General features: G+C 37.1%; 1 protein-coding gene across 13 annotated transcripts in view; it reads left to right on the forward strand.

The window, feature by feature from the left end:
• PTPN13 (protein tyrosine phosphatase non-receptor type 13) overlaps positions 1–26,172 on the forward strand; it is a 222,882-nt gene that overhangs the window by 136,592 nt on the left and 60,118 nt on the right. For 6 of the 13 annotated variants that reach the window (XM_019025698.4, XM_063705403.1, XM_055384608.2 and 3 more), the window contains 10 exons: positions 2,959–3,033; positions 3,151–3,325; positions 4,862–5,015; positions 5,323–5,461; positions 6,180–6,332; positions 12,201–12,383; positions 15,539–15,701; positions 21,039–21,456; positions 21,596–21,693; positions 23,564–23,620. In XM_019025698.4, coding sequence (XP_018881243.4) covers positions 2,959–3,033; positions 3,151–3,325; positions 4,862–5,015; positions 5,323–5,461; positions 6,180–6,332; positions 12,201–12,383; positions 15,539–15,701; positions 21,039–21,456; positions 21,596–21,693; positions 23,564–23,620 — 1,615 coding nt within the window. The remainder of the gene's footprint in view (positions 1–2,958; positions 3,034–3,150; positions 3,326–4,861; positions 5,016–5,322; positions 5,462–6,179; positions 6,333–12,200; positions 12,384–15,538; positions 15,702–21,038; positions 21,457–21,595; positions 21,694–23,563; positions 23,621–26,172) is intronic. The other 7 variants (XM_063705405.1, XM_063705406.1, XM_063705407.1 and 4 more) reach the window with 2 other exon arrangements.

Here is a 26,172-nt window from a genome sequence, read left to right on the forward strand (position 1 = left end):
CAACTCGATTCCATTTTCCCTGTCACTGTCAGGTACACCAATCAGACATAGATTTGGTCTTTTCACATATTCCATATATCTTGGAGGCTTTGTTCGTTTCTTTTTACTATTTTTTCTCTAATCTTGTCTTCTCACTTTATTTCATTAATTTGATCTTCAATCAGTGATACCCTTTCTTCCACTTGATCAAATCAGCTATTGAAGCTTGTGCATGTGTCACGAAGTTCTTATGCCATGGTTTTCTGCTCCATCAGGTCATTTAAGGTCTTCTCTACACTCTTTATTCTAGTTAGCCATTCCTCTAACCTTTTTGCAAGGTTTTTATCTTCCTTGTGATGGGTTTGAACATGCTCCTTTAGCTCGGAGAAGTTTATTATTACCTACCTTCTGAAGCCTACTTCTGTCAACTCGTCAAAGTCATTCTCTGTCCAGCTTTGTTCCGTTGCTGGTGAGGAGCTGCAATCCTTTGGAGGAGAAGAAGCACTCTGGTTTTTAGAATTTTCAGCTTTTCTGCTCTGTGGTTTTATTTACTTTTGGTCTTTGATGTTGGTGACCTACAGATGGGGTTTGGTGTAGATGTCCTTTTTGTTGATGTTGATGGTATTCCTTTCTGTTTGTTAATTTTTCTTCTAATAGTCAGATCCCTCAGCTGCAGGTCTGTTGGAGTTTGTTGGAGGTCTACTCCAGACCCTGTTTGCCTGGGCATCACCAGTGGATGCTGCAGAACAGCAAATATTGCTGCCTGATCTTTCCTCTGGAAGTTTTATCCCAGAGGGACACCCAACCGTATGAGGTGTCTGTCAGCCTCTACTGGGAGATGTCTCCCAGTTAGGCTACAGGGGTCATGGACCCATTCTCAGAGCTCAAACGCCATGCTGGGAGAACCACTGCTCTCTTCAGAGCTGTCAGACTGGGACATTTATGTCTGCAGAAGTTTCTGCTTCCTTTTGTTCAGCTATGCCCTGGCCACAGAGGTGGAGTCTATAGAGGAAGCAGGCCTTGCTGAGCTGCGGTGGGCTCCACCCAGCTCAAGGTTCCCAGCCGTTTTGTTTACCTACTCAAGCCTCAGCAATGGCGGACACCCCTCCCCCGACCAGGCTGCAGCCTCGCAAGTTGATCTCAGATTGCTGCGCTAGCAGTGAGCAAGGCTCCGTGGATGTGGGACCTGCCGAGCCAGGAACAGGAGAAAATCTCCTGGTCTGCCACTTGCTAAGACTGTGAGAAAAGTGCAGTATTTGGGCGGGAGTGTTCCATTTTTCCAGGTACAGTTTGTCTCAGCTTTCCTTGGCTAGGAAAGGGAAATCCCTCTGTCCCTTGGGCTTCCTGGGTGAGGTGATGCCCCGCCCTGCTTCAGCTCATCCTCCAATTGCTGCACCCACTGTCCAACCAGTCCCTGTGAGATGAACCGGGTACCTCAGTTGGAAATGCAGAAATCACCCGTCTTCTGCGTCGATCACACTGGGAGCTGCAGACTGGAGCTGTTCCTATTCGGCTATCTTCCACTTTCATTCTTTCTACTCTATTTCTATTCTTGTTTAAAATGTGTCCTATTGGTTCATTGAATATTAATAAACCCCTTATGTTGAACTTTTACTTTTACATAAATGGTATCTGTCACATGTTACACACTCAATTAAATTGAATAGAATTCCTACACCAAGCAATCAGTGAGCTGTACAACCAAATGCAAAGAAGAAACCAACAAAAAATAAAACTCTGGTAACATTCATTAGTTCAAGCACACACCTACACATACACACAAACCACTTGCCTCTGGCCTCAAGATTAGCTCTGGTTTCATTCTACCTTTTGCCCATGCAGATATAATCTTTCAGTCTTTTCTCAACCCTTCTCCCACTCAGAGTCTAACTTGTTTTAAGTTGTCTCCTAAACTAGTTCTCCCTCTTAGCCAAAACCCCAGAATATACAAGAGGAGAAAAGGGAAATCATAGATTGAGAAGCAGTAAATACAGAGTTTGCACTCTACTTTCCCCATGTCATGGGTCCTTTATTTCCTGAGATATTTTCTTGCTGGGGCATTGGCAGGGGTCAGAGACTATGTGACTGATACTATCCCTAGTTGCCACTATTTAAAACGAAAAGTACAGTGTCATAGGGTTCCAAGATAGTGATTACAGGTGGATATATATATAGGCACAAAGTAGATGTCTTTTAACTATGACCATTTTTTTTGTTTTTGTCTGTTTGCTTTTAATTTTTTTTAGAGGTAGGGTCTTACTTTGTTGGTGAGGCTGGAGTGTAGTGGTGTGATTATAGCTCACAGCAGCCTGGAACTCATGGGCACAAGTTATCCTCTGGCCTCAGCCTCCTAAGCAGCTGAACTACAGGCATGCACCACAGTGCCCAGCTAATTTTTTATTTTTTGGAGAAACAGGGTCTAACTATGTTGCCCAGGTTGGTCTCAAACTCCTGGCCTCAAGCGATCCTCCTGCCTTAGCCTGCCAAGGCATTGGGATTAGTTGTGAGCCAGCACACGTACCCTATGATCTCTTTTAGGCTGAATGTCACTAAGACAATGAGATTCTGTTCAATCACTTCATGCATTAGCAATATTAAACCAAATACTTATATGAGCTTCATAACTCTATATTACTTCTTCAAGACCTTTTTTTTGAGTCTGAGTCTGTCTGGATGCCAAATAGTGAAAACCCTGTAAAACAGTATAAAAGTGAGGCATTATGTTTGACATCAATAGTAGAAAACAAAGATGGGGAAAAACTTGTTTCAACTTAATGTAAGGCATACTCCATTTCTGTTATTGGTAAATTCCAGTATACCTCTTCATGAAAGCTTCAACATTTGTTTTAGATCACCTAGTTCTAATATGGTGATTTTGTAGTTTCATATGTAATTTATTATTCTTACATTATTTTTCCTTTCAAGGAAAAAACTAGAATAAATAGTAAAAAATATTGATTCTGCTTATGTGATTTGCAGAATTTCTTTGGCCCTGAGTTTGTGAAAATGACAATTGAACCATTTATATCTTTGGATTTGCCACGGTCTATTCTTGTAAGTAATAAAACCAATTTGTGTCACTCTTAGAAAATAATTTCAGTAGTGTTAAAAACCAGTTAAAATTCTTATAATGCTTATTTTAATAAATGCCATTTATTTTTTCAATTGTAGACTAAGAAAGGGAAGAATGAGGATAACCGAAGGAAAGTAAACATAATGCTTCTGAACGGGCAGAGACTGGAACTGACCTGTGATACCAAAACTATATGTAAAGATGTGTTTGATATGGTTGTGGCACATATTGGCTTAGTAGAGCATCATTTGTTTGCTTTAGCTACCCTCAAAGGTACCAAGACATTTTATATTCAGAGTACAGTATAGAAATTTAGCAACAAGCAGACTTCCTATGTTTGTTACCATGCCTGACCTCATTTTGACAATTAGTAACTAAATGAACTAGTCAGTAGAAGTGAGTTAGGAACTCCCTTTCTTCTCCCAGCTACATTCATTGTTTTGATAGTTATGTTTGTTAGGCACCTTCTGTATCTGACTGGGAAGATTTTTTTATTTTTTGCTATGGTTATATAAAAATATATTTTAATTATATTTTAGGGACCATTTTATATGTTAATGGTCTACATGTGTACTCTAGAAATTAGTATCCTAATATGAGCCTGAATGTGTAGCAAGACCTTATTTCTGAATTTCCACATCAATTTATTTAGTCTACTATCCTAAAATCACAGTGACTTTTTAAAATGTCAAATGATGGCTAAAAATTAGTTATTTCACATATCTTTTAAATATTGTATCCACTTAAACCCATGATGTTCACAACCACAGTGGTCTCAGACACAGCTTCAGTAGAAACTTCTCCTATTTATCAATTAGAGTTGCCATAGCAGTAAGAAACTTTTTGGAATTCATCTCCTTTTTAAATAAATCATTGTATTTATAAATTACTCTTTAATATTTCAGATTCCTGTTTACCTCAAAATTTAACTTGGAAAGCTTAGACAACAAAGTACCATAAATGATAATTGACAGGTTAAAGGATCCTAAAACTCAATAAGCTCTTAATATCTTCTGTATCCTAAAAGAAATATTTCCCTCAATATAGCTTGTTGAATTATTGTGCCTTAAAAATGAATAATTTATGCTGTAGACTCATACAATAAATAGTCAGTTAGTACCTACTGATGTTCTATCACTTTGGTAGTTTCACTTTTAGACTAATCAGTCGATATTGTCTACATGAAGCTGATTCAGTTCATCCAAATATCTGTTTATACTGTACCTAATTTCTTATAGATTCTGGTGAAATCAAATTGTATTGAATAATTCTTTTATTTGTAGAGAGTAAATAATAGTTAACTAATGACATTAAAAAATAAAATGATAAATGTCATTCCTTCTAGGTTTCAGCTGGTAGCTCAATAATAATAAGTATACTAGTTAATATTTATTAAATGTTTACCATGTACTGTGTGCTTTAACAAGTGTTTTTATTCATTATGTCATTTGATCCTTATAACAATGCTGTAAAGCAAGAATTCCCACTATCCTGATCTTAAAGACAAGAAAACTGATGTCTAGAGAGGTAAAATAATATATTCAGTGTCATACGGATAGTAAATGTTGTGACCAGGTGTTGAATCTAGGACTGTATGTCCTTAGAGCCGCCATTCTTAAAAGAGTGGGCCATATTGCCTCCCATCTAAATGGAATGTCTCAGAGCTCCCTGCCACATTTTTAACAGTCTTGTATTTATATTCTCATATGATACTCTTTTATGCAAGTCTGACCAAAAAGTGAAGAAATCGGGAGAAAACACTAAAGTATTTTTTTATTTTATCTGAATATTTTTCTCATTCTGTTTTAGATAATGAATATTTCTTTGTTGATCCTGACTTAAAATTAACCAAAGTGGCCCCAGAGGGATGGAAAGAGGAACCAAAGAAAAAGACCAAAGCCACTGTTAATTTTACTTTGTTTTTCAGAATTAAATTTTTTATGGATGATGTTAGTCTAATACAGTGAGTACACAAGAGTTTCTCTTTTGCTCTTTTTGGACACTGGTCTTTTGACCCTTTAGCTTACTGATTCCAATCAATTACTTGATTGGAATTACTTGAATTACTTGATTCCAATCAATGATAATGTCTGCTTGATCATAAAAGTAATATTTGTTTCAACACAGTTTATTTAATCCTTATGCCTTAAAAGCTTAATTAATAAGCTTAGTAATAAACTCATGGAAATTAACCTTACATGCCTATAATAAAAACCACCCCAGTATTCAAAATCAAAGGCCAAGATGTCTGTGTGTATTTGTTTTTTTAGACATACTCTGACGTGTCATCAGTATTACCTTCAGCTTCGAAAAGATATTTTGGAGGAAAGGATGCACTGTGATGATGAGACTTCCTTATTGCTGGCATCCTTGGCTCTCCAGGCTGAGTATGGAGATTATCAACCAGAGGTAGGATTTGTGTTTTTTTCCAGGACCATTTTTGTTTGGTGTTGTTACCTTTAACATAGTTAATGACTAAACCTGATTCAGGTGTTTGATGTTTAGATCTGAAGAATTTTGAGGCTTCTTTGGTTCCTCAAAATGACCAAGCACTCCATGTATATCAATTATATAAAATCATGAAGTGTGGGATTTTTTTTTCCTGTTTAAAGTTATCTGGTTTTGGAGTTTAGGAATATCTACCACTTACTCCTTCTCCTGAGTTCTAACCTATAGAGACTAGACACAGGAGTTATTAGTGAAATATAAATTAAAAGGAGCTCCTGCCTTCCACATGATGGGCTGGCAGCCTGGCAGAGCTTACTGTATGGAGAACTCACAGTATACTTAAAGCCTGATGTTTCTAAATAAAATTGATCTAAGAGGAAGCAAGGGGCTAGAAGCTGTGCTACTGGAGCAGCATCCTTCACAACATTCATCCTAAACTAGAGTAATATGAGGCCCTTGAATGTCACACTTCTCAAGCTTCCTAATCAGTTCAGTCATTTTATCTCACTGAATAAAAAAGAAAGACTGATGCATTTCTTCTAAAACTCATTCCTCAGAGAGAGAGGTAGAAATAGAAGTACTTCATCTCTTAGCCAAAGCAAGAACTTTAAGATAGAAGGAAGAGGGTTTACTCCAATAAAAGGCAAACAATTGCTTATGAAAACATTCTTTTATCTAGGTTCATGGTGTGTCTTACTTTAGAATGGAGCACTATTTGCCTGCCAGAGTGATGGAGAAACTTGATTTATCCTATATCAAAGAAGAGTTACCCAAATTGCATAATACCTATGTGGGAGCTTCTGAAAAAGAGACAGAGTTAGAATTTTTAAAGGTAAGCATCCAAGATTACAAATGATAAGCTTTGTATCTTTTTCAAGTAAGCAAGAAGTGTTAGAGGAGACATATCTAAGAGTTCAAGTGCCAATAACTGATACTGTGCATAATCTCATCTCATCGCTGGCTAAAATTATGGTATTTTAATTCTCATTTTGTAAAAGAGGGAAATGAGGCTCAAAGAGGAAATGTAATGTTCCCAGAGATATGGGGCAGATATGATTTGAACCCATGTCTATCTGGCTGTTAATCCTATGCTTTTATCTTATTCCATACTCAAAATCAAAATACATTATACAGAAGAAACAAATGAATTTGGTGAATGGCTTGATATGAGAGGCAAGTTCATACTGATTCTAGAATTGTTTGTTTTGCTTTTTCTCAAAAGGCTTAAAATTGAATTACATCCTTTAAAAATGGTCTTCCCACTAAATGCCAATTAATGTAGATAGGGGTAGAGAGTCACAAAAATTGACTTATTAGTTTACAGATCTATTAGTTCTACAGTCTATTAGACCTATAACCAGCTTTCTATATGACCTTAGATAAATAGTACATTTATGATCAAGAAAAATAGTATTATGTAAACTTCCAATGCAAATAGCAAATATAAGATAGTGTTCTGTTGAAAAGACAAATTTTCAGAACATTCTTCTGTTTTAGCTTCCTAGGATGTAACAGTATGCCTTCCATTCGCTGCTACATATAGAAAGAAATCAAGTTTACCAGCCCTGTGAAAATTTATGAAGGGATTTTATTCACAGACTTACATTACCTTTAATCTAGTGTTCATGGAAAGAAAGAAAGGCAAGGTGGTTTTTTCTGTTTGAGTCCAAATTTGAAGATATTAAATTATGCACTTACACTTTTCTTAGTTATTACATTTTTATACTTGTAGAAAGTAAGATGTTACATTATAATTTTATTAATAAAGGTAGAAGGCAGATTGGCACAGTGAAAAGAATTTGCATGAGGATTTGCAGACAGACAGTCTTGCATTTGAATTCTTATTTCGACTAGCTGAGTGACCTTGAACAATGTGTTTAACTTCTCTAAGTCTCAGTTTTCTCCTTGTAAATAGCATGCCTAAGGAATATTAGGTTGCCCTACTCGTTCTAATAATATATTTTGTTACTTCATTTCCCTTCAACTTAGGCATCTTTCTTCTAACTTAAGAAGTTTTATCTTGTTAACGCAACCTTCTAAGGCTACACTTTTGCTATATATTATGTTGTTTTTGAAATATTTTTCGTAAATCTGCTTTATTGAAGTATAATTTATATACAATGAAATTTACCATTTTTAAGTGTTTGGTGAGTTTTTAAAATATATGTGCAGTTGAGCTGGGCGTAGTTAGGGATGCATGCCTGTAATCCCAGCTGGTTGGGAGGCTGATGTAGGATCACTTGAGCCTGGGAGTTTGAGGCTGCAGTAAGCTTTGATCTTGTCACTGGGTTCCAGCCTAAGTAACAAAACAAGACCCCATCTCAAATAAAATAAAATAAAATATAAAATAAAATAAAAGTAAAAAAAAGTATAATAAAATATAAAAATATGTATACAGTTCAGCAGTCACCTCCACAGTCTTGAGAACAAGGGTTAGCAAACTGTGGCCTGCCTGTTTTGTAAATAGTTTTATTGGAACTAGTCCATACTCATTTCTTTATATATCATCTATATCTGCATTCATACTATAACAGCAAAGTCCAGTCATTACAATAAAGATCATATGACCCACAAAGCCTGAAATATTTACTATTTGGCCCTTTACAGAAAAAGTTTACCAGCTCTTGATATAGCACATTTCGAATACATAAAGCTTCCTCTTGTCTCTTTATAGTCAGTCTCCTCCCCCTACCTGTAACCCTTAGCAACTACTGATCTGCTATTACCATAGTGTTTTTTTTTCTCGAATGTCATGTAAAAAATAATATAATATACAGTCTTTTATGTCTGGCTTCTTTCACTTAGAATAATACTTTTTTTTGTTTCTGTTTCTGAGACAGAGTCTCACTCTGTTGCCAGGTAGGAGTGCAGTGGCATGATTTTGGCTCACTGCAACCTCTGCCTCCCAGGTTCAAACATTCTCCTGCCTCAGCCTCTCAAGTAGCTGGGACTACAGGCACATGCCACCACGCCCGGCTAATTTTTTATATTTTTAGCAGAGACATGGTTTCACCATGTTAGCCAGGATGGTCTCGATCTCTTGACCTTGTGGTCCGCCCACCTCGGCCTCCCAAAGTGCTGGGATACAGGTGTGAGCTACTGTGCCTGGCCTAGAATAATACTTTTAAGATTCATCCATGGTGTGGTATATATCAGTAGTTTCTTTTCTTTTTTTTTCTGAGTAGTTTTTCTTTGTGCAGATACATAATTTGCTTATTCTTTTCATTAGTTGATAGATATAAAGCTGTTATAAACATTCCAGTTCACATTTTCCTGTGAACACAGTTTTTATTTCTCCTGAGTAAATATCTAGCAATAGGATTGCTGGGACCTATGGCAAGTGCATGTTTAACTTTGTAATAAACTTCCAAACTGTTTTCCAAAATCATTGTACAATTTTACAGTCCTACCAACAGTGTGTGAATTTCAGTTGCTCCACATCCTTAACAACACTTGGTAGTTTCAGTCTTTTTCACTTTAACATTTGAAATAGGTGAGTAGTGGTATATTATTATGGTTTTAATTTGTATTTCCCTCATTACTATTTATGTTGACCAATCTTTTCATGTGTTTATTTGCCATTTATATATCATCTTTATTGATGTGTCAAATAAAACTTTTTACCCCCTTTTGTAACTGGTTATATGTTTCCTTACTGTTAAGAAGTACATGTTCTTTAAATATTCTGGATACAAGTCTTTTATCAGATATGTGGGTTTTACATATATTTACTCCTAGTCTGTGGCTTGCCTTACATTTTCTTAACATTGACTCTTTTTTTTTAAGAGTCTCACTCTGTTGCCCAGGCTGGAATTCAGTGGTGCGATCTTGGCTCACTGCAGCCTCCACCTCCCAGGCTCAAGTGATGCTTCTTCCTCAGCCTCCTGAGTAGCTGGGATTATAGATGTGCACCACCATACCTGGCTAATTTTTGTATTTTTCATAGGGACAGGATTTTGTCATGATGGCCAGGCTGGTCTCAAACTCCTAGCCTGAAGTAATCTGCCTGCCTTGGCCTCCCAAAGTGCTGAGATTACAGGCATAAGCCACTGCGCCAGCCAACATTAACTCTTGATGAGCAAGTTTTCAATGTTAATGAAGTTTCCAATTTTTTTTATTTTCTAGTTTATGGTTTTTGCGTTCCATCTAAGAAATTTTTGCCCAACCCAGGGTCACAGACACCTTCTAAGTTTTATGCTTTTAGTGCCTGTATTTAGGTCTGTGGTCCATTTTTGGTTAAATTTCATATGTAGGGTGAAGTAAGGGTTGAAATTCATTTTTTTAGCATGTGGATATACAGTTGTCCCAGTAACCTTTGTTTAAAAGATTATCCTTTCCACATTAAACTACATTGATATAGTGTGTTAGTCCTTTTTCACACTGCTGATAAAGACATATACCCGAGACTGGGCAATTTACAAAAGAAACAGGTTTAATGGACTTATAGTTCCACGTGGCTGGGGAGGCCTCACAATCACGGTGGAAGGTCTCACATGGCAGCAGACAAGAGCAGAGAGCTTGTACAGGGAAACTCCCCTCCTTAAAACCATCAGATCTCGTGAGACTTACTCACTATCATGAGAACAGCATGGGAAAGACCTGTCCCCATGATTCAGTTACCTCCCACTGGGTCCCTCCCACAACATGTGGAAATTCAAGATGAGATTTGGGTGGGGACAGAGCCAAACCATATTCCACTTCTGGCCCCTCCCAAATCTCATGTCCTCACATTTTGAAGCCAATCATGCCTTCCCAACAGTTCTCCAAAGTCTTAATTCATTTCAGCATTAACCCAAAAGTCCACAGTCCAAAGTCTCATCTGAGATAAGGCAAGTCCCTTCTGCCTATGAGCCTGCAAAATCAAAAGCAAGTTAGTTACTTCCTAGGTACAATGGGGGTACAGGCATTGGGTAAATACAGCCATTCCAAATGGGAGAAATTAGCCAAAACAAAGGGGCTATACAGGTCCCATGCAAGTCCGAAATCCAGCAGGGCAGGCAAACCTTAAAGCTGCAAAATGATCTCCTTTGACTGCATTTCTCACATCCGGGTCAAGCTGATGCAAGAGGTGGGCTCCCAAGGTCTTGGGCAGCTCTGCCCCTGTGTCTTTGTAGGGTATAGACCCCTCCTGGCTGGTTTCATGGGCTGGTGTTGAGTATCTGTGGCTTTTCCAGGTGCATGGTGCAAGCTGTCGTTGGATCTACCATTCTGGGGTCTGGAGGACAGTGGCCCTCTTCTCACAGCTCCACTAAGTGGTGCTCCAGTTGGCACTCTGTGTGCAGGCTCCAACCCCACATTTCCCTTCCCTACTGTCCTAGCACAGGTTCTCCATTAGGGCCCTGCCCCTTCAGCAAACTTCTCCCTGGGGTCCAGGCATTTCCATACATCCTCTGAAATCTAGGCGAAGGTTCCCAAACCTCAGTTCTTGACTTCTCTGCACTCACAGGCTCAACACCATGTGGAAGCTGCCAAGGCTTGGGGCTTCCAGCCTCTGAAACAACAGCCTGAGCTGTACCTTGGCCCCTTTTAGTCACAGCTGGAGTGGCTGGGACACAGGGCACCAAGTCCCTAGACTCTACACAGCAGAGGGACCCTGGGCCCGGCCCACAAAACCATTTTTTCCTCCTAAACCTCCAGGCCTGCAATGGGAGGGGCTGCTGCAAAGGTCTCTGACATGCCCTGGAAACCTTTTCCCTATTGTCTTGGTGATTAACATTTGGCTCCTTGTTACTTATGTAAATTTCTGCAGCCAGCTTGAATTTTGCCTCAGAAAATGGAATTTTCTTTCTATCACATTGTCAGGCTGCACATTTTCCAAACTGTTATGCTCTGTTTCCCTTTTAAAACTGAATGCCTTTAACAGCACCCAAGTCACATATTGAATGCTTTGCTGCTTAGAAATTTGTTCTACTAGATACCCTAAATCATCTCTCTCAAGTTCAAAGTTCCACAAATCTCTAGGGAAAGGGCAAAATGCTGCCAATCTCTTTGCAAAAAAAAAGAAAAAATAACAAGAGTCACCTCTGCTCCAGTTCCCAACAAGTTCCCAACAAGTTCCTCATCTCCATCTGAGACCACCTCAGCCTGGACCTTATTGTTCATATCACTATCAGCATTTTTGTCAAAGCCATTCAACTAGTCTTTAGAAAGTTCCAAACTTTCCCACATTTTCCTGTCTTCTTCTGAGCCCTCCAAACTGTTTCAGCCTCTGCCTGTTACCCAGTTCCAAAGTCACTTCCACATCTTCAGGTATCTTTTCAGCCATGCCCACTCTACTTGTACCAATCTACTGTATTAGTCCATTTTCACGCTGCTGATAAAGACATACCTGAGACAGGGCAATTTGCAAAAGAGAGAGATTTAATGGACTTACAGTTCCATGTGACTGAGGAGGCCTCACAATCATGGCAGAAGGTGAAAGGCATGTCTCACATGGAGGCAGACGAGAAGAGAGCTTGTACAGAGAAACTCCCCTTTTAAAACTATCAGATCTCATGAGACTTATTCACTGTCACAAGAACAACACAGGAAAGACCTGCCCCCATGATTCAGTTACCTCTCAGTGGGTCTCTCCTGTAACATGTGGGAATTCAAGATGAGATTTGCGGGGGGACACAGCCAAACCATATCATACAGCTTCAATATCTTTATGTCACCATTTACCAAAGTGTATTGCTATGGTATGGTATTATTCCAACAGGTCTGCCAAAGACTGACAGAATATGGAGTTCATTTTCACCGAGTGCACCCTGAGAAGAAGTCACAAACAGGAATATTGCTTGGAGTCTGTTCTAAAGGTGTCCTTGTGTTTGAAGTTCACAATGGAGTGCGCACATTGGTCCTTCGCTTTCCATGGAGGGAAACCAAGAAAATATCTTTTTCTGTATGTCCATTTAACCTCTTTTCATTATATTTTCAAATGATATTACCAACTTCCAATGTAACATATTAACAGACTTTCCTTAGACTCTGCCATTCAGTGGAGATAATACATCTTAATACTATTTAACTCTTCCTTTGTAGTTGTGGAAATTATTGTTGAGATTTTATTTATGTCTGGTTTTTTCAACAGGTGACTTTTAAGATTATTACACATTCCTGGCTGGTTATATGCTCAATTAACTTTAGTTAAATTACAACCAAGTTGAATTCTCTGAATAAGTCAGAATTTATCCTAGGGTTGTAACTTCTCACATGGAGAAATCCTCCTAATGTTTTTAAGAAAGATAGTTATCTTAACCCTAGTGAACCTTGTCTGGCCCAATAGTAAACCCCCTCGTAGCAACTGTTATTTGAATCTCAGAGGTACAGAGACTTACTGGATTTTATGAACTAGTCCCAGGACTTTCTGCAATTTTAGATTTTTAGTGTACAGCTCTCTGTAGAGATAAAGTTAGAAAATGATTTTTAGAAAATAATATGTTTATGGAAGATAGTTAGTGATAAAGGCATATTTGATTTTGGACCTAGTTGGGACACCTGAACATTAAAGTTCCATTGGCAGACTTCAGAGATGAATAAAAAATATTAATATGTTCAGGTGTTTGTTTTCCTAGTGGTATTCAGGAACTACTGATACCTTTAGTTCATCTTTAGGCTAAAGTATAGTCTCAGCAAAACAGTATTTATAAAGTTACCAAGGTCCTGATGGATCTGGATAATCTTCAACCCTGAGACCATTCCTAGACCTAATGGTTAGTTGATTGGCTTCCTCTGAAACCAAGAGATATCACTAAGATCGCCAGATAATATGTTCTCCAGACCACCCACATCTTCTCAAGATTGTCAGGACCAAGAAATTACCTGGGTTTAACTTACCTTCCCCCAGTGGAAATGCTGGCAGAGCCCATGTCTGAAGGAAACCTTAGATTAATTAAGTATAAATCCAGTTTTGGACCGTTTTGAAAAGGTGACAAGTCAAATAATCATACAGCAGTCAACTCTATGTAATTTGCCAAGCTACCATACTAACCCACATATATAGAACGAGCTGTGATTAGTTCACTTTTAAAGATTTGTGGGAATAGAGAATAGTTCGCATTCCCATGGAAATTATTCCTATATTTAATAGCGTTCATTTTTCCTGAAGTTCTTTCTCTAACACAAAACTCTATTTTTTTTAACTCTCCTTTTTTCTTCTACTAACCTCCGGGGAAGTGGAAAAGTTACCATTTGGTCTTCTCATATCTCACAACTGAGTTCTCTCAAGCACATTTTTTATCCAGTCCATCCATTAACACTTGGAGAGAATCAAATATTCTTTGTATGTGTTTCAAAACTATACATCTTTCTTAGATATTAAATCATCTATACTATCACTTTTCATAATTAATATGAACCTCTAACCTATCTCTGGCATTTTTTGTATGTGATATTTGCTGCCTTTGGGTGTTTTATTATAGGTACTGGTTCTGTAGTTCTTTTGACTGATCAACTAAGAAGATTCTTTCTTTCATGTTTATGCTTGAATCAGTGAGAGAGTTTTACAGCTATGGAGTTCAGTGTCTTTGCAAATTCCTTGACAGTAGTTAAGTGGCATGTTTGTTAGGGGAAAAAAAAATGTTCTCCAAGTATTTGAAGAGTTACCAGGTATACTACTGATAATGAAGATACTAGTTTGTTGCTACTGTATCTTTAGCTCCTCTCTAATACTTACTAATTTCTGTTTCTAACAAAGAAAACAGGTTTAATCCTGGAGCTTTCATTGGCAACAATATCTAGCTAGAATTTAACAATGTTGTTTTATTTCTAAAATTTCTTTGAATTTATATAAGTAAGAAAAGTCCATTGAAAAATTTATAAATAACCAAGGCTAGAAATTGTAAAGATGACAGGATTGAAGTCTGGGTAATACTCTGTTATTACAACTTTTGAAAGCCTACTAAATTTGGCTTTTCCATGCCTATTTCCTTATTTGAAGTAAAGACAAGGGACATGAAGTAGAATAATCTGCACAGTAGCCAAGAGCTAGAGTACAGTCTAACTGGACTTAAGTGGTTCTCCAGAGACATTAGTCTTAGATCCCCGACATGTTGAACACTGGTCTCTTAAGGCATGGGTCACCAGCAAGCCTTACCATATAGGTCACAAATTGGAGTATGCTCTCTTCCACAAAAGACATTCAGTTTTCAAGAAATTTCAGAATGATAAAACTGATTTGATGATTCTCCTACTTTCCCTATATTTGGCACAAATCACCATCTCTAAATATCAATGTGTTTTATCTCTGAACCCAGCAGTTATGTTACCAGTACCTTTCCATCTCACATTTTCTTTAATTTTCCACAACTTCTATTCAGACTTTATGCCACCCAGACTCTACTTGACTGAATCCCGGCTCTTATCATTATATATTAATAAAAAAATTATTGTTAAACTTTCATTTTCTTTTATCCAATAGAGTAGAACACATATTTATTATTTCCTTTTCAAACAGTTTTGGTGTTTGTAAACATTACCATAAATTCAAAATATCAATAATCTTATCAAAGGAATCTGTTTCCCTTGTTAATGACTGATATATACAATCTAGATTTAGGCTACAATTTCTGAAAGTGGCAAACGATGTTAATTTATTTCTTGCATTTGTTTATAATAATACAGTCATGTGCCATGTAACGATTTTTCAGTCAACAACTGACCACGAGCAATGGTGGTCCCATAAGATTATAATGTTGTATCTTTACCACACCTTTTCTGTGTTTAGATGTATACTACACAAACAATTGCCTACAGTATTTAGTACAGTAGTATGCTGTACAGGTTTGAAACCTAGGAGCAATAGGCTACATCATATAGCCTAGGTGTGTAGTAGTAAGCTAGCCCATCTAAGTTTGTTTAAGTACACTTCAGGATGTTTGCACAATGACAAAATCACCTAATGATGTATTTCTTGGAACATGTCTTTATTGTTAAGTGATGCATGACTATATAGGATTATATTTATATTAGATGTAAGTCAATACCCAGTGCCTAACAAGAAATATAAATAATATCTCTACTTACTATAATTATGAATACCCTTGGTTAATATTGTAGAAAAAGAAAATCACATTGCAAAATACATCAGATGGAATAAAACATGCCTTCCAGACAGACAACAGTAAGATATGCCAGTACCTGCTGCACCTCTGCTCTTACCAGCATAAGTTCCAGCTACAGATGAGAGCAAGACAGAGCAACCAAGATGCCCAAGATATTGGTAAGGAGAAGCAGACTATTTCAGATGACTCCTGGGAATATGAATAATTTTTGCCACCGAGTTTTAAAAGAACTGCCATGATTAGGATGAAAACTTACAATGTATATACATGTTAAATAGCTAAATCAAGTCTATAAAGGTGTCACAAGTGAAGCCAATATTTCAATTTCATGTTCACCCTGAGAGAATACTCCTAGGGAGTACCTGTTGAAGTGTCCATTTTGTGCTCAGCAATGATAGGCTAGTTGATGTAAACATTATAAACATTTGGGCCATGTTCTCTACCCTTAGTAAGCTTATCCAATATTTGGAAACGTAAGACCAACATGCTTGAAACAGCAATACACAATAGAAGTTCAGGATTTCAGCCAGGCACAGTGGCTCACGCCTGTAATCCTAGCGCTTTGGGAGGCTAAGGCAGGTGGATCACGAGGTCAGGAGTTTGAGACCAGCCTGGCAAACATGGTGAAACCCTGTCTCTACTAAAAATACAAAAAATTAGCCAGGCGTGGTGGCGGGCACCTGTAATCCCAGCTACTTGGGAGGCTGAGGCAGGAGAATCACTTGAACCTGGGAGGCGGAGGTTGCAGTGAGCTGAGATCACACCATTGCACTCCAACCCAGGCGACAGTGCGAGACTCTGTCTCAAAAAAAAAAAAAAAAAAAAATTCAGGATTTGAAGAACAGATTATATTGTACAGACTTTATGACCTATACTGTTAGAAGAGGGAAATCAGAGGCTAGAGTACTGGACAGGTGGCACTTGAATTGGATATGAAGGATAAAAATAATGCAAGTAGTTTGGAGATAAATGGAAGGGCTTTAGAGATGAGGGAAAAAACACAGGAAACAAGGCAGAGGATGGGGGAAGTATGCACCCAGAACAGGACAGTGAAGAGACACACTGTATGGTCTTCTGGGTGGCAGATTTACCACCTATTAGTTTTACTTGGGTGCATCCCTGTTCTGAGATTGAGATGAATAATCATAGTACCCAATGTAAATGGTCAGGAGAATGGTTTATTTTCTTTTGAAAAGGAGCCAGCAGAAGAAACTCATCTGACTCTGGAAAAAATATCTCAATCAGAACTGAAATATTTAAATTTCAGAGAGATAAAACTGATTTGGTGATTTCTGCAATTAGAGATTAAAATTATACAAAATCTAATTCTACATAGTAAATTCTTATAGGTATAAGTGAAACAGTCAGAAGTATGTGATTTAAAAATTTAATGGAATAGCACTGATGACCTTGTGCAGCAGGGTCCTATGAATTCTTTACCCAAACTGTTTCACATTCAAAAAATATTTTCCCCATAAGGGCAGACTAGGGCGATGGCAACCTATGACTAGATGTTTCTCAACCTTTCAGAATCATGATAGGGGTGGAGGTTGTATGCTGATTTAAAATGAAGATTCCAGGAACCTACGTAAAACTCAGAGAGCTACAGTCTTTGGGAATTTGGTCCCTAAAATCTGTACTTTAACAGGCTTTCCTCAGTAATTTTTTTTTTTCTTTGAGACGGAGTTTCGCTCTTGTCAAAATCTTGTTTGGGTGCAATCTTGGCTCACTGCAACATTCGCCTTCTGGTTTCAAGCGATTTTCCTGCCTCAGCCTCCAGAGAAGGGGATTACAGGCACCCGCCACCATGCCCAGCTAATTTTTGTATTTTTAGTAGAGACGGGGTTTCACTATGTTGGCCAGGCTGGTCTCAAACTCCTGACCTTCGTGATCTGCCCGCCTCGGCCTCCCAACTCAGTAATGATTTTTACACATGCTAAAATACAATAACCACTGCTATAATATCATTATTCTCTTTCTGCTTTGCTCTGCTAGAAAGTTTATATGCTCATATATTTTCAAAGTATAGTGAAATATCAGACCTATTAGAGCCATCAGCATTCTTACTTTGACTAATATTCTATTCAGTACAATCCATAACAACTGAAGATTACTTCGTTATAGTTGTTGTATAGTGAACAGAATCAGAAGACAAAAGTTTGAAGTTAGTCTGTCATCCTCAACATTTCTTATACTGAAGAACAATATGGTATAGCAGTTAAGAGCATGAGCTCAGGAGCCAAATTGCCAGTGGCAAATTAGGCTCTGTTACTTACAAGCCCTAAAACTTTGGGCAAGCTACTTAAACTCTTTGCCTTAGTTACTTTATCTATAAAATGAATGCCATAAGATAATACCTATATCAGAAAGTTGTGAAAAGGAAATGAATTCATACATGTAGAATCCTTTAAAACTACCTGGCACAAAGTATTCAGTAAATATTTACTGAAGTATTCATTATCATTATTGTCATCACCATCATCAACAATGTTTTACCACTAGAAGATAATACTACTACTATACTATATGCTGCTATACTATGTAGTAGCGGTAATAGTAGCAGCAGCAGCAGCAGCAGCAGTAGTAGTAGTAGATGAATGAATGACCTTAGGAAAGTAAGTGACTTTTTAGAATCTCAGTTTCTTCATCCATGGAGTGGGGCTGGGAATAATGTTGTATATATATATATATATATATATATAACAGGTTTACCCCTAGGATCACAACAGCTATGTATCCTTGCCCTCAAATGTGAAAGCACTTTAAGATGGTGTGATCTATATCTTTCCCCTTGGCTTATAAGTAACTGTCTGCCTATTTATTTGTACTACAAGTGAAAACAACTGGTGTTATCTGTGGGCGGTTAATGGGCTAACAAATGTATGCTGCTTCTTTAGAGTCATAGAATATTGATGCTAGAAAGAACCTTACAGGTCATTAAGTTCAAAATTTTACTAATGGCAAAACAGGTTCAGAGAAGATAGTGTTTTGCCCTCATGTCATATATAGAGGTCTCTTAATTCCTAATCCAGGGTACTTTCTGTTTGATGAGTTTCCCAAGAACTGATTTGCATGGATTTAAGATTAATAAATTATTGAGCATTTACTATTTATAAGTGCGCACTACTATGGGATAAGAGAATAAATGAAGTCCCTCTCATAAAAAGAGAATATGATTAAGCTGGAGATATAAGGAAGCACAAAATGGTACCGGGGACTGAACAATAGCAGAAACAGATTAGGAAGTATGGATTGCAGACTGAGTGTGGAGCTAGCGAGCCTTTGTGTTCAAATTTGAAACATTAGTATTAGGATACAGGTTCATTCTAATCTCTGTTGGAGTTCTTTCCAGGTAAAAGGCAGTAGGAAAGACCAGATAAATGGTTGGTTTATGATCCCATCCCATATCCAAGAGTAGACTACAAATGGATTTGAATAGCATACTCCCTAATATGTTCACAAAACTGACTAAACTGAGCCAGTTATCCTTATTCCTGCCAAAGTTTGGTCCACATTTTCTTTAAGGATGGAGAAATCTATTGGGTGTAAAGGCATTTCCTTCTGAAGACTTCCTTTTGCTTCTTTGATTACAGGCTACTCATAAAGTAAATGAAAATAGAATAGCATTATTTGCTCTAATAAAAACTATATTTTGAGGTAAAGATGATTATGGAATTTTTTTTTTTTTTTTGAGATGTAGTCTCGCTCTGTTGCTCAGGCTGGAGTGCAGTGGCGCGATCTCAGCTCACTGCAAGCTCTACCTCCCAGGTTCACGCCATTCTCCTGCCTCAGCCTCCCAAGTAGCTGGGACTACAGGCGCCTGCCACCACGCCCAGCTAATTTTTTGTATTTTTAGTAGAGATGGGGTTTCACCATGTTAGCCAGGATGATCTCGATCTCCTGACCTCATGATCCGCCCACCTCAGCTTCCCAAAGTGCTGGGATTACAGGCGTGAGCCACTGCGCCCAGCCTGATTATGGGAATTTTTAACAAAGGTGTATTTTTAAAAGTCTTTGTTTTTTAAGGTCTTGTTATAACTTGGTGCCCACTTCCGCTTCAGAGAGAGATCATTGAATTTTCCTAGTGACAATAAGGCATGTTTCTTTAAACTTCATTCTGATGCATGAATATTAAAAACCTTTAATGTTTTCCTACCTCTTTATGCCTGAGAGAAAATATCAATTATTAATCTTCCTAGGAAGTAGAAGATAAATGAAACAATCCAAGAATCTAAGTCAGTAATCATTTGATATTTTCTTTCTTTCTTCCTTCTCCCCTCCCTCCTCCTCTATCTCCTCTTCCTCCTCCTCCTCCTTTTTCTTCATCTTCTTCTTCTTCATCATCATCATCATCATCATCATCACCTGGCACCCTTGAGGGAGACATTTTCTTTATAAAAGGAAGTTTTCCCAGTTGTTGTATGTAGCAGTCAAACTTAGTTCTGTGTAGAATGCAACAACATAGAATTGCTGCTTTCCAGAGGGGATCAAAGGGAGTGCCTTGTGATGTGGGTCACTAACTGCATGAAAAACTGAATCATTTGAAATCCTTTGCTCCTATTCTTCATTTACATGTGCTGCATTGCTTTTGTTATTAGCCTCAAATATTAAAATATCACTGTGACATTGGTTCCTACAAAATAGAATAGCGAAACACTTGTTATAAAGTATCTGTAAAGTTAGCCTCTATAAGAGAACTTTGGATGTGTATTTGGGAGTGAAAGAAATTGAAGCATAAAGAGATGCCCAGCTCCCTGATCATGTTAATTTACAGATACTGAAACAGACAGATTAGTACTGTTTGATTCTCCCATTCCTCTGTTGCCTCAGATAAATCCTTAAGTCAGCCCAGTGAGAAGGTGGGTTTGGCATAGTAGTGAAATAACAAAAGGAGTAACTTGCCGTAAATGCTTTTTTTTTTGTAACAGCATTATTGAGATACAATTCAATACCATACAATTCATCCATTTAAAGTATGCAATTCACCACCACCGCAGTCTGCCTTAAGCTTTAAAAACTGTCTGGGCAAAACCCCTCTGCATAGCTTTTTCAGGTGTGTATTCACCATCTGAGCCCATCTAGGTTTCGTCTCTCCCTCTCCCTATCCTTGGGTGCTGATATTTTAGCAGAGACAGTACTAGGTTTGAACATTTCTGTGTTAAATGTCATTCTCATTTCTAACTGAAACCTATAAGGAATTTGGTGTCAGCAAGCCTGAGCCCCAAACATTGTTGAGTCCAAGAAAATCATTAGATGAAGCAGGAAATGTTGAGTAGGCTGCAACTAAGAGAAAGCTAAAGAGATGAAAATATGTTATGAAAACCAGATCTTCAACCCTCCTTTTTAAAACCCTGATTGCCACACTTTGAAAGCTACCCACTTATGCTGGCAATCAAAATGATTAAAAACTGCATGCTGCTTATTTATTAACATAATTATTCTCATAAAAGTACTGTGGCATTACCATCATGTAAAGCAATCCTATTTCCTTGTAGAGAGAGCTTCGTTTAGGAGCCTGAATCTCCAAGCAGAGTCTGTTAGAGGATTTAATATGGGACGAGCAATCAGCACTGGCAGTCTGGCCAGCAGCACCCTCAACAAACTTGCTGTTCGACCTTTATCAGTTCAAGCTGAGATTCTGAAGAGGCTATCCTGCTCAGAGCTGTCGCTTTACCAGCCATTGCAAAACAGTTCAAAAGAGAAGAATGACAAAGCTTCATGGGAGGAAAAGCCTAGAGAGATGAGTAAATCATACCATGATCTCAGTCAGGCCTCTCTCTATCCACATCGGAAAAATGTCGTTGTTAACATGGAACCCCCACCACAAACCGTTGCAGAGTTGGTGGGAAAACCTTCTCACCAGATGTCAAGATCTGATGCAGAATCTTTGGCAGGAGTGACAAAACTTAATAAGTAAGAACATATTAACTAACCCAATTACATATTTGTAAATTCTACATTTCATACGTTTCTTTTTGTTTTGACATTTTATTATTTTCACCATATTTTTTTACATTGACACTTCCCTCCTACCTTCCTTTTCCCTCTTCAGTTCAAAGTCTGTTGCAAGTTTAAATAGAAGTCCTGAAAGGAGGAAACATGAATCAGACTCCTCATCCATTGAAGACCCTGGGCAAGCATATGTTCTAGGTCAGCAAAAACAAGCTTATCTTCTTTGTCCCATACCTCATGCTCAGAGGGAAGTGAACAAGATCATCTTGATTATCAAATTATTTTGGGTTCCATGTCCTAATTGCCAAAACTGAATATAAATTTTAGGCTACTTAAAATGCACCAAATCAAATTACCACTTGATTTAACAAGTGATTGCTTCATGGTAGACTATTAGCTTCTCTTTTTTTCCCCCTCAGACAGGGTCTTACTCTGTCACCCAGGCTGGAGTGCAGAGATCATGGCTCACTGCAGCCACAAACTCCTGGGCCCAGGTGATCACCCCACCTCAGCCTCCTGAATAGCTGTGACTACAGGAACGCAGTACCACATCTGGCTTTTTATATTTTTTTGTAGAGACAGGGTTTCACCATGTTGCCCAGGTTGGTCTTGAACTCCTGGGCTCAAGGGGTCTGCCCACCTTGGCCTCCCAAAGTGCTGAGATTACAGGCTTGAGCCATCACACCCAGTCTGTTAGCTTCTCTTGGTCACAGTTGCCATGACAGTCTTACTAAGACTGTCATGTGCCATTACTTTGGATTACCTTTTTTGGCATTTCCTTTCAAGCCGATGTGAATGAACTCTGGTAATGCTATAGTTTTGGAGAAGCATTTACTTAGAATGCTTTCAGCTTAGCAGGAACAAAATTGTCTCTAAAACCTTAGATAATTTTATGAAATGTGCTATGGTTGATAGGTAGAAGTTTTTAAGTTGATTTCAGTTTCTTCAAATTCTCCCAGATAGCAGGGCATATTATTTAAGTGAAATTGTGTGTATGTGTGTGTGTGTGTGTGCATGCACATGTGCATGTATATCTATGCACCTTTTAAGATGCTTACCTTTTATACATGCTACCTTTTAAGATAAATAGTTCAGGTTTCCTGTTGCCTTGTGCAACTTAAAAGGGAAACGCACCGGAGTCGATCTTTGAAAAGAATGGATGTTTAAGCACAGAGATCTGAACTACTACTCAAAATATGAAACAGCATGGGAAACAAAAGGGAAATGAGGACTGTTTCCCTTCTGTTGTCTTACGAAATACTACTAAACTCTCTTCTTAGGCTCAAGGTTTGTTAATTTATCTCTAATTACCCAAAGTTTAAAAGCTTTTTTTATTCTATAATTGGATTCAGGGTATGTCGAGTAAATGAAGACAAAAGACAATTCTGCATTATAATACATAAATATTTATGGAAGCAACATTACTTTATTAATGTAGGCTTTCGCAACTTTCAGAGAATATACTATCAATTTAATTTCAGTCAGTTAAAAAAAACTTAGGTAAAAGGCAAGATTTCATTCTATAGGTAACTCTGTGTTGAAAATAGGCTAAGAGATTGATTTGATCTTTTAGGAAATACTTTTCAAAGTGTTCACATATAACGGGGCCTCATACATTCTAAACTATTTTCATTAAGAAGACTTTGGTCTACATGAAAATTCATTACATATCCGAAGGAAAATAGTAAATATTCTATAGAAAACATAAAACACTCTTAAAGGAAATTTTTCTGCATTTTGTATTTATTCATTCTTACTGAATAATGAATTTTCTTTTAACACTTGAACAAATGAAAAACTCATTCCAGTTTCATTTCATATTTGATATATCAAAGTATTGTCAGAAACAATATATTTGTGTTTAAATTTATGCTGCAAAATAAGTTATTATGCTTAGCTACTATTTAAAATAGTGAAAATGCCCATTGGAGGATGTTTTCTCAGTGTAAATACAAAATGTTGCTGCTTTACTGTTCTATTGATTTTTATGAGCTTATCAGAAGAAATCACTTCGATATCTAGCATCTGACCATCTTATGAAATGTCTAATATTTAATTTATGCCACAGGAATGACTATGCATAGTTCTGGAAACTCTTCATCCCAAGTACCCTTAAAAGAAAATGGTAGGTTTACAAAATGTTTTTCCCCTCATTTCCATCATTTCTTGTACCTTACTGAGATAGTCTTGGACCTAACAATGAAGAGTCTTGAGTTCCATGCCTAGGATTTGATCTTACATTGAAGTTAAAGGAGAGTTGTATTTTTCAGCATCATAGTGATGTAATGGGACCTCTGATTTAGGCTAATGTTGATGAAATGACAAATTATAGATAAGGACACTAATTGGGAAGCTAAGATAATAGTTCAGGTGAGAGATAATTTCTATTAAAAAGAGTTTTAACTGAGGCAGTTATTTTAAAGGGATGCTTGAGCTAAATTTTAGAGGGAAAGGAGGATTTATTCAGACGAAACAATAAAGATAAGTATTCCAGATCAAGAGCATAGCATGGTCAGAGACATGGAATCATGAGAAAAGAAATTTAGGGAACTGCAGGAGTCTCAGTATGGTGACATGTGGGGGCCAGGGTAAAGTTTGAGAACTAAGTAGGGACCAGTTTTTAATCTTATGCTAAATATTATGAGGATATTTTGAAGACTTTAAATGCTGAGATTATAGTTTAGAAGGAATCTAAGAAACAAAATCGTAGGCAGAAGACCAGAAATGTCCAGTGACTTGAACATCACTGGCTTCAAAATTTTTAGAATTTAGATTGCAAAGTATTTTCATATACATTATCTTATTTGATCTTTCTAACAACTTTCATGAGTAGAAAATAATGTTTTATTACTATCCATACACCACTTTCCTCCAAAAATGTTTCAGTCTTAGACTCTTAAAGTTGAAATAATTAAAAGCCTGATGAGAAAGAAGCCATTTTGTTAATTAAAATTACTAATACAGCTAAACTTGATGAAGTTGTAAATTTAGTTTCAACATTCCTGTAGCCAGGGTAAAACAGAAGGCATAAGACTGAACTATATAGAATTGCTGGGTATTTTTAGGTCAAAACTGTCAAACACCAGAGTGCTATTTTGTATAATTCTCATTCTCTAATAAAAATACACATACTAATTCTTTAAGACAGAAAAAATTTTCTTGGAATTAAAATTGCTTTTAAAAGTAAAACTACACACAATGTCTTAAATACTCATAGCAAATGAAGATGAGGTTTCTTTCCTTCTTATTTTATTTTTGAATGTATCCTCGAAAAATATGAGGGCCTATCATTAAAGAAAAAATTATTGAACTTATACTTGGATGTAAATTACTAATCCTGTTATATAGCTTTCTAGTGATCAAACTCCTTACATGGACTGAATTTAGAATGCCTATATACCTGAAATACCTTAGTTATTAACATGTCCATATGGTAGTAATTATTGACTAACAGTTATTTAGTGCTTACTATGTGTCAAGCACTGTTCTAAGCACTTTTTATTATTTCTCATTTAATGCCCACAACAACCCTATGAGGTAGGTGTTAATGTTATTTTTTTTCACACATAAGAAACCAAAGCATAGAGAGTTAAGTTGTACAGAAGGTCACAAAGTTAGCAGGTGGTAGAGCTGTGATTTGAACAAAGACAATCTGTTTCTAGAGTCTACACTCTAATCTACTCTTTAGACCTCCTCATAATGTGATCATGCCTAAGTATTATTTCTCCCTGCTAAACTTTTGAAAGAAGCTGGATAATAATCTATTCAAGTATGATAATTTTAAATGTGTTTTAGCTTAGATTATGATGAAAAAGAATATGAATGTACATTGGATAGCCAATGAGCATAATTTACATTGGTTAGTTTCTCTATTTAAACCTTCAGAAGGCTTAAAATCTCACCTGCCCTGGACAGTAGGGCCAATCCACCTTCATATAGAGGTATGCCTCAGTTAGCTTGCAAACAAGGCTATATTTTCTTCAAAACACTCTTTGAATCTGGCCAAGTAGCCTGAATTAGTACTCTGTTGAGAATCAAGTTTTCACATAATACAGCATGGCAGACATGTTTTTGCAAATAGTGTAACTAAGGATCAAAAAGTAAAATTACTTGCCCATGCATCAAATATGGGACCTCTTACTCTAATTTCAGTGTTCTTCCTGCTGGTCAAGATTATTAGATGAAAATTATAAATGGACATCAGTTAATATTAAATTATTCATCACTTAGAACAAGGATGAATGTATTATATTCGCTCTTATCTTTTATGGCCTCCAGAGATTCTTAAAGAATGTGAAATTTGAAAGAAAAGATAAAAAAGTCATGATTCTTCTAATCTCACACTTTGAAAAGGTGATATGGAAAGGATTCTAATCCCTTGATAAATTGTGATTTCAAAAACAAAAGTTGCTCAACTTAAAAAAAAACACTGGTTATTTTCCTTTGTAAGAGTAAAAACAAAAATATGTAAAACTTTTCCAGGAATTATGTAAAATTGATTTTAATGTTTCTTGTTTTACTGTAATTATTATACAGCAATTGAAAAGTAACTTTTAGCTAAGTTTGTCATGTTGCTTCCTGAAGTGTCCAAACCACGAACTATAGATGGTCACCGACTTATCATGGTTTGACTTTACAGTGGTGCAAAAGAAATAAGCACTCAGTAAAAATTGTACT

This window comes from Gorilla gorilla, chromosome 3 (assembly GCF_029281585.2).
Source record: "Gorilla gorilla gorilla isolate KB3781 chromosome 3, NHGRI_mGorGor1-v2.1_pri, whole genome shotgun sequence".
NCBI classification, from domain to species: Eukaryota; Metazoa; Chordata; class Mammalia; order Primates; family Hominidae; genus Gorilla; species Gorilla gorilla.